Source organism: Panicum virgatum, chromosome 5N (genome assembly GCF_016808335.1).
Source record: "Panicum virgatum strain AP13 chromosome 5N, P.virgatum_v5, whole genome shotgun sequence".
In the NCBI taxonomy this organism is placed as follows: Eukaryota; Viridiplantae; Streptophyta; class Magnoliopsida; order Poales; family Poaceae; genus Panicum; species Panicum virgatum.
In genome coordinates, this window is record NC_053149.1 from 9,272,377 (window position 1) to 9,288,342 (window position 15,966).

At 48.6% G+C, this 15,966-nt stretch overlaps 4 protein-coding genes, 1 long non-coding RNA gene and 1 other non-coding gene across 6 annotated transcripts; 3 read left to right on the forward strand and 3 right to left on the reverse strand.

The window, feature by feature from the left end:
* Nucleotides 1–305: 305 nt before the first annotated feature.
* LOC120675502 lies at nt 306–966 on the reverse strand. The gene is made up of 2 exons (XR_005675374.1): nt 784–966; nt 306–704 (listed from the first exon to the last, which is right to left on the reverse strand). It is a non-coding gene; the product is annotated as an uncharacterized LOC120675502 (long non-coding RNA).
* A 3,004-nt stretch (nt 967–3,970) lies between these two features.
* LOC120674522 lies at nt 3,971–5,363 on the forward strand. The gene is made up of 3 exons (XM_039955690.1): nt 3,971–4,180; nt 4,276–4,402; nt 4,492–5,363. The coding sequence occupies exons 1-3, from the start codon at nt 3,971–3,973 to the stop codon at nt 5,277–5,279; spliced, it is 1,125 nt and encodes a 374-aa protein (XP_039811624.1). The 3' UTR covers nt 5,280–5,363.
* Nucleotides 5,364–5,923: 560 nt separating this feature from the next.
* Nucleotides 5,924–5,997, reverse strand: TRNAT-AGU. The gene has a single exon. It is a non-coding gene; the product is annotated as a tRNA-Thr (tRNA).
* A 217-nt stretch (nt 5,998–6,214) lies between these two features.
* LOC120673421 (protein ABCI7, chloroplastic-like) lies at nt 6,215–9,094 on the reverse strand. Its single transcript, XM_039954246.1, has 3 exons — nt 8,163–9,094; nt 7,391–7,650; nt 6,215–6,891 (listed from the first exon to the last, which is right to left on the reverse strand). Exons 1-3 carry the CDS (start codon nt 9,006–9,008, stop codon nt 6,555–6,557), a joined length of 1,443 nt encoding a protein of 480 aa, XP_039810180.1. The 5' UTR covers nt 9,009–9,094; the 3' UTR covers nt 6,215–6,554.
* A 116-nt stretch (nt 9,095–9,210) lies between these two features.
* LOC120675187 (uncharacterized lipoprotein syc1174_c-like) lies at nt 9,211–12,439 on the forward strand. The gene is made up of 8 exons (XM_039956292.1): nt 9,211–9,535; nt 9,631–9,747; nt 9,871–9,999; nt 10,089–10,265; nt 10,696–10,836; nt 11,232–11,420; nt 11,620–11,691; nt 11,793–12,439. The coding sequence occupies exons 1-8, from the start codon at nt 9,278–9,280 to the stop codon at nt 12,006–12,008; spliced, it is 1,299 nt and encodes a 432-aa protein (XP_039812226.1). The 5' UTR covers nt 9,211–9,277; the 3' UTR covers nt 12,009–12,439.
* A 1,990-nt stretch (nt 12,440–14,429) lies between these two features.
* Nucleotides 14,430–15,307, forward strand: LOC120675592 (translation initiation factor IF-2). The gene has a single exon (XM_039956791.1). It carries the CDS (start codon nt 14,477–14,479, stop codon nt 15,224–15,226), a length of 750 nt encoding a protein of 249 aa, XP_039812725.1. The 5' UTR covers nt 14,430–14,476; the 3' UTR covers nt 15,227–15,307.
* Nucleotides 15,308–15,966: the final 659 nt, after the last annotated feature.

The following is a 15,966-nucleotide window of genomic DNA, read 5'->3' on the forward strand; positions in this document are numbered from 1 at the left end:
CGACGGGACGTGCTCCTTGCTTGCCGTATCGCGAGCACGAGACCCGACCGTCCGGGCTCAACAGTCGCGTACCATACGAGAAATAGTGAGTGGCAACCCATTCCAGATGTAATCCAAAATTTGCATGCTGATAAATTTGTCGCATGGGATCATAGTATAGTATGCGGATCATATTCGCTCTGTTCGCATTATACAGCCAGCAGTATTTTTCTTTCATAACAAATTACCACCAACCACAAGCCACACAGCAGTGGCGAACCTAGAATTTGAGAGAGGGTATGTCACGATATTTTTTTCTCCACTTGCAATTCGGTATAATCCATATACAATTCGGTAATAAAATTTAAATTTCACCAAGAAATTCAGTTATCAAGAACATAAATTACATTCAAAATTTTAAATTCGACAGTTAAATCCTAAAAAGAGAAACAATACTCATTCCTCTTCATAGTTCAATTATTCTACATAGTACAGACAAAGTATGAAAGTGCATCAATAATGTGATATACTTACTGAATCATGTACCATATAGAATAGAAATTAGAATACATATAATGTAATATACTTGCTGAGCTAACTAAGCTAACATCAGGGACAGGGAGTAGGGGCTAGGGGGCGCCATCCTCCAGGGAGCAGGGGGCGCCAACCTCTAGCCTCCAGGGACCAGCTCCAGTTCCGGCCTGCAGGAAGGGGGCAACGATGGCCTGCGGGGTCTTGCAGGAGGGGCAGCATCAGATCTGCGAAGAGCTAGAGAGGTGCCATGGCCGGATGGGGAGGACAAACCGGGGGAGGCGTCGCCGGAGAGGAAGGCGAGGGCCAGGAGGCCCCTCCCGACGGCGGGGTCGCGCGGAGGCCGGAGCAGGCGCCGGCGGAGGGCGCAGGTCGGGCGGCGTTTGGAGGGATCGAGGGAGGCGACGGGAGGGGAGTGAGGGAGTCGGAGGGGAGCGCTCGGTTCACGTTCCTGGGCTTGGGCTTAGCAATTGAGATGGTAATTTTTCTTTACTGGGTGGGCCAGAAATTTAGGTATGCTATGGCATACCCGGCCCACCTACTGGATCCGCCTCTGCCAGCCAGCAGTATTTTTCTTTCATAACAAAAAAAAGCATCAGCCATCAGCCACAGTAAGCCGAACAGAGCGATTAAAGATCCATGAACCGTTATAGATTGCAGCAGTATTGTATTATGAGTTTTGTTCCGGTGGTCCCTTCCATAAAATTACACGAATCTTAAAGCAAGCAAATAATTACTTTAATTAATTTTATTGTGGATTATGTTTTGGGCCGGTCTACCCATATCCAATTGGAGCCTCGACCATACCCAATTCAGATTGGTTTATGTCTTATCCTGGGATTGACGAGCATTTCGTTTCATGTTTACTCTTTCACTCGTGCGGTTGTGTCGAACGGATGAACAACGGCGGCGCCAGCCGCCATCGACCATGGTGCTCGGCGGCAGGTCTTGCTGTCAGGCCGTCCCGTGCCTTGCGGTTTGATCTCTATCTTGATCCGCTAGTTTGAGCGCACCCTGGATCGCGGCTAGCGATGCCGCACCCTATCTCCTCCCCGATCCGGTTTTGTTGGCAGCAAAGGCGCATTTCTGTGTGGATGAGGACAGGCAGAGCTCCATGGCGAGAGAGAACACTGAGAAGACACAAGGCCGGCAAAGGTAACCCGTTCCCCATCCTAATAACTTTGTCACCCTCCTGCTGCCCTGATTCACACCGTGGGGGTGCTTCCTCCATGTGACAGATTTTATTTTGGGGTACTCGCTGAACTGGGTGAGCAACTACAATCAAGGTAGCATTGTTATGAGTTCTTGATGATCAAAGTGTTGTCTACGTGTTCGCAGGTTATTTTGCTCCGATTGATATGAGTAGTGGTCCACTGATGGAGCACACCGAACAACATTATATTGGTTCTCCTGTTCTACAGATTAATACAAGGAGCACTCCATTGATGGAACACACCGAACACAAGTTTGGGGATAAATATCATGTTTAGGTGATGGTAGTTTGGCAGATATTATGCTTGCAAACAGTACCTGATATTTGAGAAATGACTACTTGGTTGTGTACCCAATTTGATCTTTGTTGTGCCAAAATTAATCAGTTGTGAATTCTAACATTACAATTTCACTGGTTTTGTAACCATGTAAACTACAGTATCCACTGTTTTCTAATTTATTTGGACGCGTCAATTCCATTGTGTTTGGTCTTTTTTGTTTAAAATATATTCAAATAATTAAACTGTATTTGTGCACTTCGCTTAAAGACCTCTGACCATTTTTTTAATATGTGAAGAGGGAAACTAGTAGCTCCAAGCACTATTAGCGTCATGGCCGGCTTTGCTGCTCCAATCAACATGCAGTGTTCTCAAATTCACTTGCATGAAGACAAAAATAAAGTTCAGATCTGATAGGAAGCAGAAAAAATAATCGTTGGAATATATGCAGGAAGAAGCAGCATGTTCCCTCGAATCAGATTGTGATCAGCAGCAACATCGCTCTCAGAGAACTGCCCTGGATATTCAATTGGAGCAACCTTGCATCTAGTATTACATCTTCACATAGGCAATTTCTGAAACTGTAGGCACGTTTAGTGGAATTATTTAGTTCTGTACGCAAAACATTTGAATAAAGAAGGTGGATCCTAGAAAAACAGAGTTTTAAATCAATAAATTTGAGAAGTGTACTAGGTTTGTAGCTATTTGCCAACAAGGAAATTGAGATATAGAGAACCCTATCTATATCTGTTTGACAAAAATGCAGCAATTAGAGAACACATTTATCTTATCTACTTGATCTTCCTCACAGCTTATCTTCCTCACATATATCTGTTCTCTGAATCTAGCGCGTGGACTTGACTGGCATGCAGGAGCAAGGAGTCACGACTGTACCATCCGGCGGCAACGTTTTGCAAAGAACTCTCGGCAGCATTGCAATGGGGCTAGCGCCAAGGTAGAATGGAATGGAGAGGAGAGGACGGATCAAGAGCAGAGATGATGTGCCGCAACACCATTGCCGGCGTGATCTTCAATCTCATGACGTAGCGAGCCCGGCACGCGGTGAATGAGACTCCAACAAACGGATCTGATCTGCATGACCACCGGGAGAAACGGACCAATCTGTCCCATGGGCATGGCTGGGCTCTATCTGGACATGGATAGGGCCGGGCCCATATGAGACCCGAACTTAAAATAATATAAAATATTTATTAATTACATCTGTGCTTTAATGTTCATGTAATTTTATAAAAAGGACCACCGAAGCAAAACTCTTGTATTATTTATACTTATAATGGCTACATTTGACGACCCGAACTCGCAACAATGTTCATCACTATTCGACTGTATCCACAAATCTCATTTCTCTTTTAGGATCCTGGTTAGAAAATGGTGTGTGTATTTTTTATTACTTCGCTACGTGTTGTGTTATAGTACTCCCTACGTCGGTTGTGGTCGTTAATCTTGTCGGATCTTAGGAGAAAGGTTATCATAATTGTAAAATCATAAGACAAGAATAGAAATCATAAGGTTTTAATTGTTTCTTCAAAAAATCATAAGGTTTTAATTAAACTTACAAAATCGTAGAAACCTAGATTCTTTTGAGTAGAATAGCGGAAATAAAGATTTTTTTGACATATATATATAGTCAGAGCACGAAATCGCGCAGACATTAACATTTCCCACGCGCGTTCACACGAATCAAGCGGGGCGCCCACATTCTCATCCTGCCAACTGGGTCCACCGTGCTTCCCCATACATGCCGCAGCCAGCAACCGCTGCAGTTAATCTTCAAAAAAAAAAAAAAAAAGCAACCGCTGCAGTCTCCGCCGCTTCATCAGAATTCATAACCGCTCGCTTCGCGCCCTGTCCCTCCGCCACCGCGACCACCACTTCTTCCGCCCCCGCTCGGGTTCGTTCGAACTCCTCCCTCCCCTCCACGCTCCACAACCAAAGAAGGCGCGATCGACATGGAGCGATACGAGCGCGCGGTTGCTGGCCAGCGCGAGGGGGAAGAGGAGCAGGGAGGCGAGGTCCCGGTGCCGGGCGCGGTGGCCGGTGCCGAGGGCGGCATGGCGCGCGAGGCCGCTTCCTCGGAGCACGAGGATATCTCGGGGACGGGTAATGCAGGCGGCCATGGCGCGGCCGAGTCGGAGAGCGACGACGAGGAGGAAAATGAGGTGATCTTCGATTTCTCCGGCGACGCGAAGCGACGGTTCTGAATTCCGAAATGCCCCGTTCTTGACTCTTCTTTCTCTGTTCATCGGAGCTGCAGGCTCTGACGGAGGAGTCGGTGGCGGTCGCTCCGGCGGGCAATGCCGGTCGTGGGGTAGACTCCAGGAGCGCCCGGAACGAGGACCATGAGGTGCCGGAGGAGAACCCTGCGGCGACTGATCACTTCGGTACGGTTTCCAATTCCAAATCAGCCCGACGTGCTCACCCTGTTCTTGTTTGTCTTGTTGATTCTGAGTCTCTAACCATGAGTCGTCAGAGCTTCGAGGGTTTCGACCCGCCAGGCGCGCGATCATGCGCGCTATGCCGCCGTCGTCCTACCGCCACATGCCGCTCCGAAGCAGGAAGCGGTACAATCCGACTCGCTTGACCGACAAGGGAGGCGCAGGGTCGGGCGGCGCCAATGCTCATGATCCTGGCACGTACTCAGAAGCAGCAGCAGGCGGTCCACCGCCTTCCGCCGGCTTCGCCTCAGCGCCGGCGACGCTGCGATCCGCCGGTCCTTTTGCGATGGTCAATGCCAGCCATGGCGCCAGGAATGAAGCACTGGGCTCGACGGCGACACGCTCTGGTATGGCCTATGGCTCGTTCTTGGATGCCATATTGCCACTTTCCCCATTTCATCTGATCGGAACGAGGCGTGCGCCAGGGATGGACGCCGCCGTCGCGAAGCCGAGTTCCGGCGATCGCAAGAGCGGCACCAACGCGAAGGACGCGGCGGCGGCGTCCTCATCATGCCGCCTACCTTCTCGCAGCAGGAAGCAGCGCCGCCCCGAGCACTTCACCTCCGACTCCGAGGAAGCCGTGGCCGCAGCCCGCGCCAAGGCTCACCGGAGCAATGCTGCTCTGGACAGGTTCCTCACGTCACAGGTTGGCGGACCAGGAGAGACTGACGGGAGCCCAAGGATTCTCGCCATCCTTGCCATTCTCGGCGCTTCTCTGGCGCTCAGCGCGGCCTCTTGCCTGCTCTTCTACATCGCCGGCCAGCAAACAGACCCTCCCGGGCCGTCCGACTCGCACAAGAAGGTAAGCGTCTCGTTTTTGTGATGATTCAGTGCTGGCCAGTTGCTGAATTCTGGGCTCTTACTTGAATCTGTCTGTTCTTCAGTGAGCGATCCGAATGGTTCAACTTCAGCCAGCTTGTTCTTCAGTGAGCGATCCAAAAGATTCGACATCAGAGTTCAGCGAAAGCATAGCTTAATAAGGGTTGCAATTCATGCGGAGTTGTTCCGAAGCGTTGAAATCTTTGGAGTTCTGTATCTGTAATAGTAGTGGGGATGGTTGTTGGCACTGTAGTTGCTGTTATGGAAGTTGTTTGCTGTGATATGTTTGTGGAACTGAACCATTGTAATTGAATGGCTATTGCATACCGCAAAACCGCATTTAAGATTGTAGCAACATACAATAATTTACATAAAACTCCGCAATTTCATGTATACAAGTTCAGAATGACTCTGCAATGCTCATTTCTCATAGCTTTACAGTTTTTGAATACTGTTAAGCATGTGCACATCAAGTATTGATGCGAGCAAAACTTTAGACGACAGGCGTTCCTCGTACCCCAGCTTGCAGCTTCATGATCAGAAATTCTAAATTCGATGCTAGAGTCAGGATGAACAAAAAAAGAAAAACGGCAGGCTGAATGGCAAAATATGAAATCTTGGTGAGGCTGACAATAAAAAACCATGAATTGCTTTCGTTGAGAGTCGAACTCAAGACCTCCCGCTTACTAAACGGGTGCTCTAACCAACTGAGCTACGAAAGCATGTGACTAAGAATTTTTTAGAAGCTAATTATTCGTAACATCTCTTCTCTGTCTTCCAACTCAGCATGAACTGTGGTTGGTAGAGTATTTAGAAGCCAGTCATAAAGAAGCACACACACGATGAAAATCGTGTTGAACCAAGCTGTTGCAGAAAATTTGTACATGGTAACAACTGGAACCCGATAAGAAGTAGTAAACCTTCTGACTTCTGTATGTATAAATAAAACATTTGGTTAGAGAAGAAGAGCTTTATTTGTTCCAGGGAGCTGCTCCGTGGTATTTCTTTACAGAATACTTTTCAAGTACAGAGTCGACTCTAGTTATTAATGTATCATGTGAAAAAAACGACTACTTTGAAGCTCATGGCATCTTCCTCTTAGTAGAGAGGATCAGAGGAACAAGCCATTTGCAAATAAACTGCATTTGCAAGCTAGAGTGATACTTTTTACATCATATGAACCAGAATATAGTGCCGCCTTCACTTGTTTGGCTGAAAAACTTCTACCTCCCATACTCTTCTCAGCTCACAAAAATGTGTTGAACTATGTTAAACAAGATCATGAAAGAAGGGCCTCATCTGCTGTTTGTCTGGAGGAAGCAAGCAACTCTTTGAACTCTGCTAATGCCTTCTCATTTATAGGCTTAAATGGTATGCGCTTTATCACATGGGCTCCGAAAAAGTATAGTAGGGCATCCGTTGCAGTTTGCGCATTGATGCCTCTCGCTTGGAAGTAGAAGAGCTCATTTGGATCAAGCTCACCACTGATGGCAGCACCATGTGTACACTTCACGTCATCTGCTATAATCTGAAGGTTTGGCTTGACATTAACAAGCGCCTTTGGTGATAGGATAAGACACTTGGTTTCTTGCCCAGCATCAGTTTGTTGTGCATACCTGTAAATTAAGAGCATCAAAACTTTAGGGTGGGAATACAGATTGCAACTGGATTAAAAACTGTGTCATGACTCAAATACTGACATTGCTCATTTGGGACACATTAAGAATTAGACAATTAAAGAAAAATGATATAATAGCTGAAACGAATTGCAACATCTATATATAGGGGAAGAGCTATTTGCTACAACTAAAGATGTTTCTGGCTTTGTGCCGAATTTGTATCAATAACAATTTATTTCATGAATACAGCACTACTGTCTATGCAGCTTATATCATATTCCAGTTAACATAAGCTGTCCTTCAAAAAATATGATAATATCAGGATACCCTACATTCAGAAACTGTGAGATATTGAACAATGAAACATGAATGGCACAGGCACGAAACTATAAATCTAAAACTCCACAATGCATACTAGAAAGATGGTTATAATAGATGAAAGTTTCCTGAAAGAACCAAAAAAAAAAACAATCCAAGAATTTAGATGACAATATACCTGTTGACCTTAATATTGCCATCAAATATGCTATTCCCTGTGCCACAAGCAATGCACTTGTGGAGCTGTCGTGAAAAAGCTCTGGGGTGATCAAGTATAAGTTTGCTACGGAGATCATGTATCTGCTTATTCTGAGATGTTAAGTGAAGTGTTGACAATTCTGTCTCTGTATCAGGACCTAATTGCTGGATATGGAGATTATGCCTGTTCAATTTTGCTCCAGTGCTGACCTCAACAAACTCATATTTACTTGATGTATCCTGCAAAAAAAATAATGTTTTGCAACAAATAAGACTGATTTACCCTTTTTAACAAAGCTTCATGGAACCTGGGGCGAAGCTACGTGCACTTACCATGGTAAAACAAAATTTTGCTTGGAGATAACTCAATTTTACCATCTAATAAAGTAGCTAATTTTCTTCTAATCAGTAGAGTGTGCACCAGGGTCATTTTTTACGCAGCTTCGCCTCTGCATGGAACTATCACAGTCCAACCCACTACCACAAGCACAAGTACCCAAATATACCCATAATCACAATTAACAAGCAATATGGAGGCACCTATCTTGAGCATTAGGTAGATCAAACAATGAGAACCTGGAATGACCAATGCCCCCAATCTAGTAATACTGATAATCTGTCTCCAATAACAATAATCAGAATTGGGTTCTCTCATCATCACTATTCTATCCCAATTCAAGAGTATATCACATTCAAACTTGATAACTACAATTTTAAGAATCTTAAAATACTTATCTCAAATGCAGACTCACCTGCTGGACGACAGTCCATTTAGTATGTGCTGCATCAAACGATTGCCGCTGCAAGTATGAATGAACAACCTTTGCGCCAGCATCGACGATAATCTCCGCTAGTGGATTGGCCCAATAACGACCACCTTCTTCTCCAGCCCCAAAGTGCTCCTCCACTATGGCCACCTCTGCTTCCTTCTCGGCCACGACCAGAATCCTCGGATTGGACATCAGCATACTCTCCACACCGCAATTGGTATAAGCGAACATGATGTGAACAGGGTCGTCGGCAGCCTTGACCCCCTCGGGCACGTGCACGACCACGACATCCCTCGCCCCAACGGCGTTGAAGTCGTAGAAGAGGTCCTTGTGGGCGAATTCAGCGGAGGCGGCGAGCGCCGCGGCGGCGCGGTCTCGCGCGCGGCCGGGGGGAAGATCGGCGAGGGCGCTGACATGAACGCCGGAGGCGGACACGAGGAGCCCGTCTGAAAAGAGGACGTGGGAGGGGAAAGGGGAGGCGGGCGGCGCGAGGTCGGGCGCCCCGGAGGGGAGGGAGATGGGGAAGGAGCGGAGGTAGGAGATATCGGTGAAGCGGAAGGCCTCGCTGGAGCGGCGGGTGGGCCAGGGCGTGGAGAGGAGGGAGAGCGCGGAGGCGGAGCGGAGGGGGTCGAGGAGCGGGGAGGAGGAGGTCACCGAGTCCTCGAGCTGCTCGGCGATGCGGAGGACGAGGTCGTCGGAGACCGCCGGCGCCGCGCGGGCCACCGCGGCGGAGACCGGGGCGGCCGAGCGGCGGAAGCGCAGGAGGGGCGGTGGCGCGCGGGGAGCGGTGGACCAGGAGGCGGCGCACAGCGGCGACGGCGACGACATGGCGTCCCCGAAGCTTCTCCTCGTCTGCCCAGTGGCTGCGGTCTGCGGTCTGCGGAGGGAGGAGAGGGAGGAGGGTAAACGTGCTGGGTCTGGAAATCGGAGAGACTGACTGACAGGTGGAGCCAGGAAGGAAAACTGGATGGCCCAGCCCAGTCAAGACTGGCTTTGTACCCACCCTATTGGGCTGACGCATGTGGGCCAGGCCCGGTGCCGCTGCGAGTAGCCTTATCCGCTTGCCCGCTCTCTCCCTTCGCCCCGGGCTCCGGCGAATGGCGCTCCCTCTCTCTCCTCCCTTCCCAGGCGTGCGCTTCACGCCGTCGCAGGCGGCGGCGCCGCGTCGGCGCACCGGGGCCCGCCCCTTCTCGCCGTCCGCAGACGCGCGGACCCCGTGCTTCAGGAGGCCCTACACGTCCGTTCTAATTGTCCCCACGGGCGTCGGCGCGGCCGTAGGGGGCTTCGCCGGCGACGCCCTCCCGGTGGCTAGAACCCTCGCCGCCGTCTCCGACTGCGTCATCTCGCACCCCAACGTAATTGCAACCGTCCGAAGACTTACGCTGCTGTACTTCACTTGCTACTCCATTTGAATTTGGTCGCTGAGCGATGGAAAGCTTTCATATCGCAGGTGCTGAACGCTGCGATGTTGTACTGGCCAATGCCCAACACGCTTTACGTGGAGGGATACGCCCTTGATAGGTTCGCGGAAGGATCTTGGGCTCTCCAACCCGTTCACCAAAACAAGGTAAGGCGCTGTGCGGATTAGTGGATTACTCGCCATCCACAAGGACCACAAGGGTGGCACAACTGTTACTAGAGGATGCGTTTTCCTTCGTATCAATGACCCATTGTAACTGATCCAACCTAGGTAGGCTTGGTGTTGGATTCTGGAATAGAGGAGGACCTCCGGCTACGCCGCTTGCAGGTTGCCGATGCCGCAAGGGCATCTCTTGGGCTGCCTGTAGTCGAGTACATTGTCACAGATGCTCCTCTGGAGGTGCATATACAGTTTTGATAATAGTACGTGTAGTTGTAAGGGTAATTAAGTCTTGGTGTTTGCTTATGGCCTGCCAATGTCTGGTGTAGATCAAGACATGGTTTGATCCTAAGTGTGGGAAATCGACGGGAAGTGTTGGGAACTCTGATTCTCTGCTGAGAGCTGTTGACACACTAGTGAACCATTCAGATGTGAATGCGGTTGCCGTGGTTGCACGCTTTCCAGACGATGATCCAGAAGATTCAGATTGTTACAGGGAAGGGAAGGTAACTAACTCTTGCCTGCTCGAGTAGCTAGTTTTTTTTTTTAAATACGTATGGTTTTGGCCTTTACCATTGACATTTGCATCGAGTATTTTGGTAGCGATCGGAAATATCAAGAGAAATACTTGGAAGTTTCAAGAAATTCAGTTTTAGAAGTCTGATAACTAATGGATTCTGGTATAAATGTTACTAGTGAATAGAGAATTAATGTCACTGTTCTCTTAGAATATGGAAGTCATTGCCATTTATGAGACTGGATGCGTATATTCATGGATCTCAGTTCTATTGACTTTATAACAATTAACGGAATATGGTGCAGTTATCACTTGTTGGCAAGCAAGCATATCTTTCATTTTCTGCATTTCCCAGCTAGCGCAATATAATGTTCTTATACTTCTCGTCCTTTATGTTGTTGACTGATATGTCACTGCAGGGCGTTGATCTGTTGGCAGGAGTTGAAGCAATTATCAGTCATCTAATTGTGAAAGAATTCAAAATCCCTGCTGCCCACGCTCCTGCAGTGTTACCCCCACCACTCAGCCCATTGGTATCCCCTAGATCTGCTGCTGAAGAGGTATATATATGTCCTGTACTCGTGCAGTTACCATAACTGAGTTAAGTAATTACTGATGCTGGTGGTATGATAACAATCCTACTACCAATACAACACATATATCAGGCTACTGCAATGGGTTAATTTCTGGTTTTAAGGTTTTCAGCAGCCTTTTTGCCTCTTTGGTCATATACAGATATGAGATATGTGCTGCTCTATGTCAAACTTAGTAGCTTCTTTTGTTTGTAACCTGATTGCTTGTTACTTTTATGTTTTGTTTGTTTATTCATTCATACCTAATGTCAGACATGTGCTTGTTCCATGTCAAACTTAGTAGCTTTTTTTCTTTGTAGCCTGATTGTTTATTACTTTTATGTTTCGTTTGTTTATTCATACCTAATGTCTTTACCAAACAGATTGGATATACCTTTCTGCCTTGTGTGCTTGCTGGGTTAAGCAACGCTCCACAGTATGTCACGAGGAGGCAAGGAATCTTGGGCAGTGATTGTATTGTGGCTGGTGATGTTGACAGTGTTATTCTTCCAAAAGACTCTTGTGGAGGAGAGGGTACTCTAGCCTTTGCTCGAGCTTCAAGAAAGCATAAGGTATAGTGTCTATATTAATTAGTGATGAAAGATGAAGTATGCACCCAGTTAGACTGCATTTTCAGTGTGTTATGCACTTGAAACATAGGTTAAAGTTAATAGCACACTTTCTGCTAGCATGATGATTGGAGCTAGTCATAAAAAGTTTTAAGAACACAATCAACTCGGTCAGCTAAACTGCACACCTCTTTTTTTGCAGCCCTTAATCATTACCGTAGAGGAAAATGAGACAGTGCTTGATGATACCCCAGACAAGTTTGGCATAGAAGCGGTATGCAACCTATGTCTTTCATCATCCTCCAAATTCTGTCTCTTTCTCATAAGCTCATATATCTTAGCATTTGTTAGCAACTTTGAATGTTTTCTCCTCAGCTGAATGTCCGGAACTACTGGGAAGCTATTGGAGTTGTCGCTGCTCACAAGGCAGGTGTCAACCCAAACGCTCTTAGAAGACAAGGAATTGACCACCTTAAGAACCCTCGGCGATTATACTCTGCTTACTCTTCGGGTCCTATGCCATTGCCATCTGCCCGTCCTCCGGTGCACGAGAAGTTTGCTATTAGGAGTAGACTAGCTAAACAAATTTAGTAGTAGAAATAACACTACCAGTAGAAGTAGAAATGAATTTAGACAGATTGCTATCAGGAGCTTTCCAGATTTTGAAGTCACAGCCTCGCAGGTACATATTCCACAGAGACCGTGCTGCAGTGGAATCCTAGGCATAGCATCTACACCGATTTTTGTTGCCACCCAGTCTAGCATTAGCTGGTGGCATGCATGAATCTTCCTCCATGGCCTTGTATTTCTCGAACCTCCAATCTCCAGTTGGTTCACCAATCATTTACATCATCATTTGTTGCAGGAAAACCCAGTGCTTGTAATCAGTTTTTCCTACATTATTTTAGTATGTTGGATGGAAGCAGTAGTACAGTTTTGTTTCCCTGCCACTGAACATGAAAGTTTATGCTCAACTGCCAAGCTGTTGTGACCTGGTTTATCACATGAACGGTCTCAGCTCATTGGCTGCATGTTTGTCTGACTGACATGCTGATATGCATCTGCTTTAGTACATATGATCGATCAGAGTTGCATTAGCTGATAGTATCTGCAAAATAATTGTTCGTGCGATTTGTTTGTTCAAAACATTCTATTACTTAAAAAATCCTTACGTGATTCAAATCCTACAAACTGCGCCATATTTTTTCTGAAACCCTGGTGTTGCTTTATGTTTGTCTGAATGATACATCAGCAATATCTGCTATGACTATGACCAGATGGTTTGCAGAACTTACTCTTGAATCATTTGCCATCCACTCAATCCCCGGCCCCTACTTTGTTCCTTACTAGACAACAGCTGAACAGTGAGAGATTGTGTACAAGCTACAAAGTGCCAAAGACCACCATGGATTGAGGAACCGGACCCCTTAACTACAGGTACTCGAGCACAATCAGAACCGGCACTGACGAGATACGCCAGCCAGGTAGAACAGTGAACTGTACTGAGCAGAAACAGTATGGCTACGAGCCCTAATGACTGCACCACACGACCAACCCTTCGCTGATCTCTTCATTCAGATCATGCATGATGCCACCATAGTGACCTGAAATTCAGGGGTGGCGCTGTTTCAGATGCCCCCTACTCCCTGACCGCTACCGCTCGGTACCCGAGCCAAGCTTGTCTCCATGGGGAATTCAGAATGGTAGCTACATGATTGATCCATGTACCAGCCTATCTACCAGTACCAGGTGTGTCAACTCTGACTGATTGGCTGGCAAATCACCTGAATTTACACCAGGCATTCTCCCTGGCTGGCTGCAGAAAGTTTCTGGCGACATCAATTGCAGAGCAGATCATTCTGCGTGACTTGCAGTTGCAGCGCACAATAATTCGCAGTCCGTTCTGGTCCAGCGCTGCAGAAAAAGCGAAGGAAGGCACGTACGAATGATTGAGCGTGCGTCCATGAGGCAGCAACGATGAGGTGTTGCACATTTCTTCGACACGTCACGTTCAGAAAGATGAAGCTGCTCCGTTACTGAATTGGCAGCTCTTCCATCAAGATCCTAGCCGAGTTTTGACCTGTATGTAGGGCAAAAGATGGGCAGGTTTTTCGGTGCGCCCTTTTCGCCATTTCCAGTTGAGTGCTCCTCTTGCCCCGCATCGCAGGACGCCAGGACGACGCCCCTTTTCTGCGACGGAAGCAGAAAGGGAAATGGGCAGAGCTTGCTTTCTCGATCCTCTTTCTGTGCTTGCTCTCTGACGACGAGTACCATGATTTGGAGGTCTTGATCGGAGTGCTCATGAGATTGAGGCAACATCGGGCTCCCATCCCCCCGTGTTCTCGCCGGTTCCATCCTTCCATCGGTGGAGACAGTGACCTCAGAGACCGCTCCCATCATACTCTGCTCCCAGCAAGTGTTGAACTCCCTTTCCCTGTCGACGTCTCGCCACGCAGCGTGAACAGTGGTATGCACGCAATGTAACATCGGCATTGCAATGCGCCTTCCTTTTCACCCCAAAGCAGTTAGTTGACTGCAGGGAGCTTCGTACTACTGCGGCGCTGAACCCACCATCACATCGCCGTCGCGTGCGTCGAGCAGTTCGGTTGGGAGTGCCAAAAGGTTTCCATCATTCAGACTAGAAAACTTGATCTCAGCAGCACCGCTCCTCCTCCCAGATGTTTCTGCCTTTCTGGCAAGAGGCAGTTACAACTCACTGCACGGTGAAGCAAGCCGGGGGTCCTGGACAGGTCTGTGGATCAAGCAAGGCTGGCTGTCGCCGGAATGCCCGAGCTGTTTGCCAAAGTTTCACGTCGAATCGGCGAGAAAACGGCAAAGGAACGTGTCATTCAGTAAGGTAGGTGACCGGCCAAGGGGCCAGGCGCGAGTGACATCGAATCAACCTCGCGAATTCGGGTGCGAAATTTGTACACCACGGGCCCAGCGCGCCCGGGACCGCGCTCTCGGCAGGCTCTATTTAGCCGCTCCCCTCCCAACTACTCCACCGGCCGGCCTCTCACTGTCCTCGCTCGCTCGTGATCTCTCCCAGACTCCCGCCAATGGAGGAAGGCCCGGAGCTGATCAGCCCGAGGATCTCGTTCTCCCATGATCTAGCCAACTTCACAGCACAGCCGCGGCGGTCCGACGCGGCGCTACTCGTGTCGTCGTCGTCGCGGCTCCCGGAGCCGGAGTTCGACTTCGCCAACGCCACTGCGGCCGCCGATGACGTCGCCCCGGCCGACCGCCTCTTCGCCGGCGGAAAGCTGCTGCCAATGCCGCCGTTGCCGCCACCCGCTCCCAAACCCAGCCCGTGCAAGCAAGAGCCAAGCGGCGGCATCCTTGTCAAGGCGCAGACGTGCCCGCAGAAGCGGCCGGGCTCGTGGGCGTCCCCGTTCTCGCGCAGCAGCAGCGTGAACTCCGCCACGACGGCGAAGACGGGCGCGCCGCGGTCCGCGGGGAGGTTCGGGTGCCCGCCGTTCCCGCTGATGCGAAGCCGGTCAGCCTCGGCCGCCGTGGCGCGGGACGGTGGCCTGGGCGCCGCCTCCGTACCGGACTCCGCCGCCAGCCATCGGCCTCGGTACTACAAAAAGTTCGGGGGTACAGTGTCGCCAGCTAGTAACGGTGGTGGTGGTGGCAGTTCATCAAGAGCTTATTACTATGGTGGTAGCAGGAAAGGTAGCGGCCATGGAGTTAGGGTTAGCCCGGTGCTTAACATGCCATTCATCGGCACGGGGGTGGCCAACGTGCTGAGCTACTTGCTCTGTGACTGCAGCAGCAAGACCAAGAAGAGTAGGGAGTTCTATAGTTAACTTGTACGTTGTACCACCAAATAGTTGTGTATATTTAGTCCTGCGTGTATTCGGAATGAACATTCTCCATTCCACCGGAAATTAACCGAACAATAAAATTCCTATGAAATTCACAAAAAAGAGCTTGTGAATTTACGTTTTCCTTCCAAACATGCTAAATAATTATGAGTGCTTGTGAGTGCAAATATGAAAACTTGGCCTACAAATTGTGGTCGGTTTAACTTAGGGAGAAGGGTACATATGGGTGAACTGGAAAGATGGCAATGATAGATAGAGCAGTGGTCTTTTTCTTTGAAAGATGGCTTTTGTTTGCTTGGCACGGGAGGTGCTTTTTGGTTGTGTCGTTGTTGATTACCGGTTGCTTGGAGGATGGGCATGGAGTGCGATGAAAGCTTGCCCATGTGTCTGTGGGGGAAGCTACCTATATGTGAGAAAATAATGCGGAATAAGCTGAAAGCAGGCAAGTCGAACATATAAAACTAACACTGCAAAGTACTTACTAGCTTGTAGTTGTAGACCAAACATTCTTCAGACCATCATGGATGCAAATTCCTGGAAACGGTTGGTTGGTCTCAACTCTCAAGACAACAAAGGCACGAAGGAAGATTCTTTTTTTTTTGAGAGGAAAGATTCAGAAAGCCTTCTCGCAATAATTTTTTTTTTCAGAAAGCCTCCCCCGTCACCGGCCCAAAGACAACTATGCAGGCTTTGGGGTCCTCGGCGGCCTGCATAGCACGTCC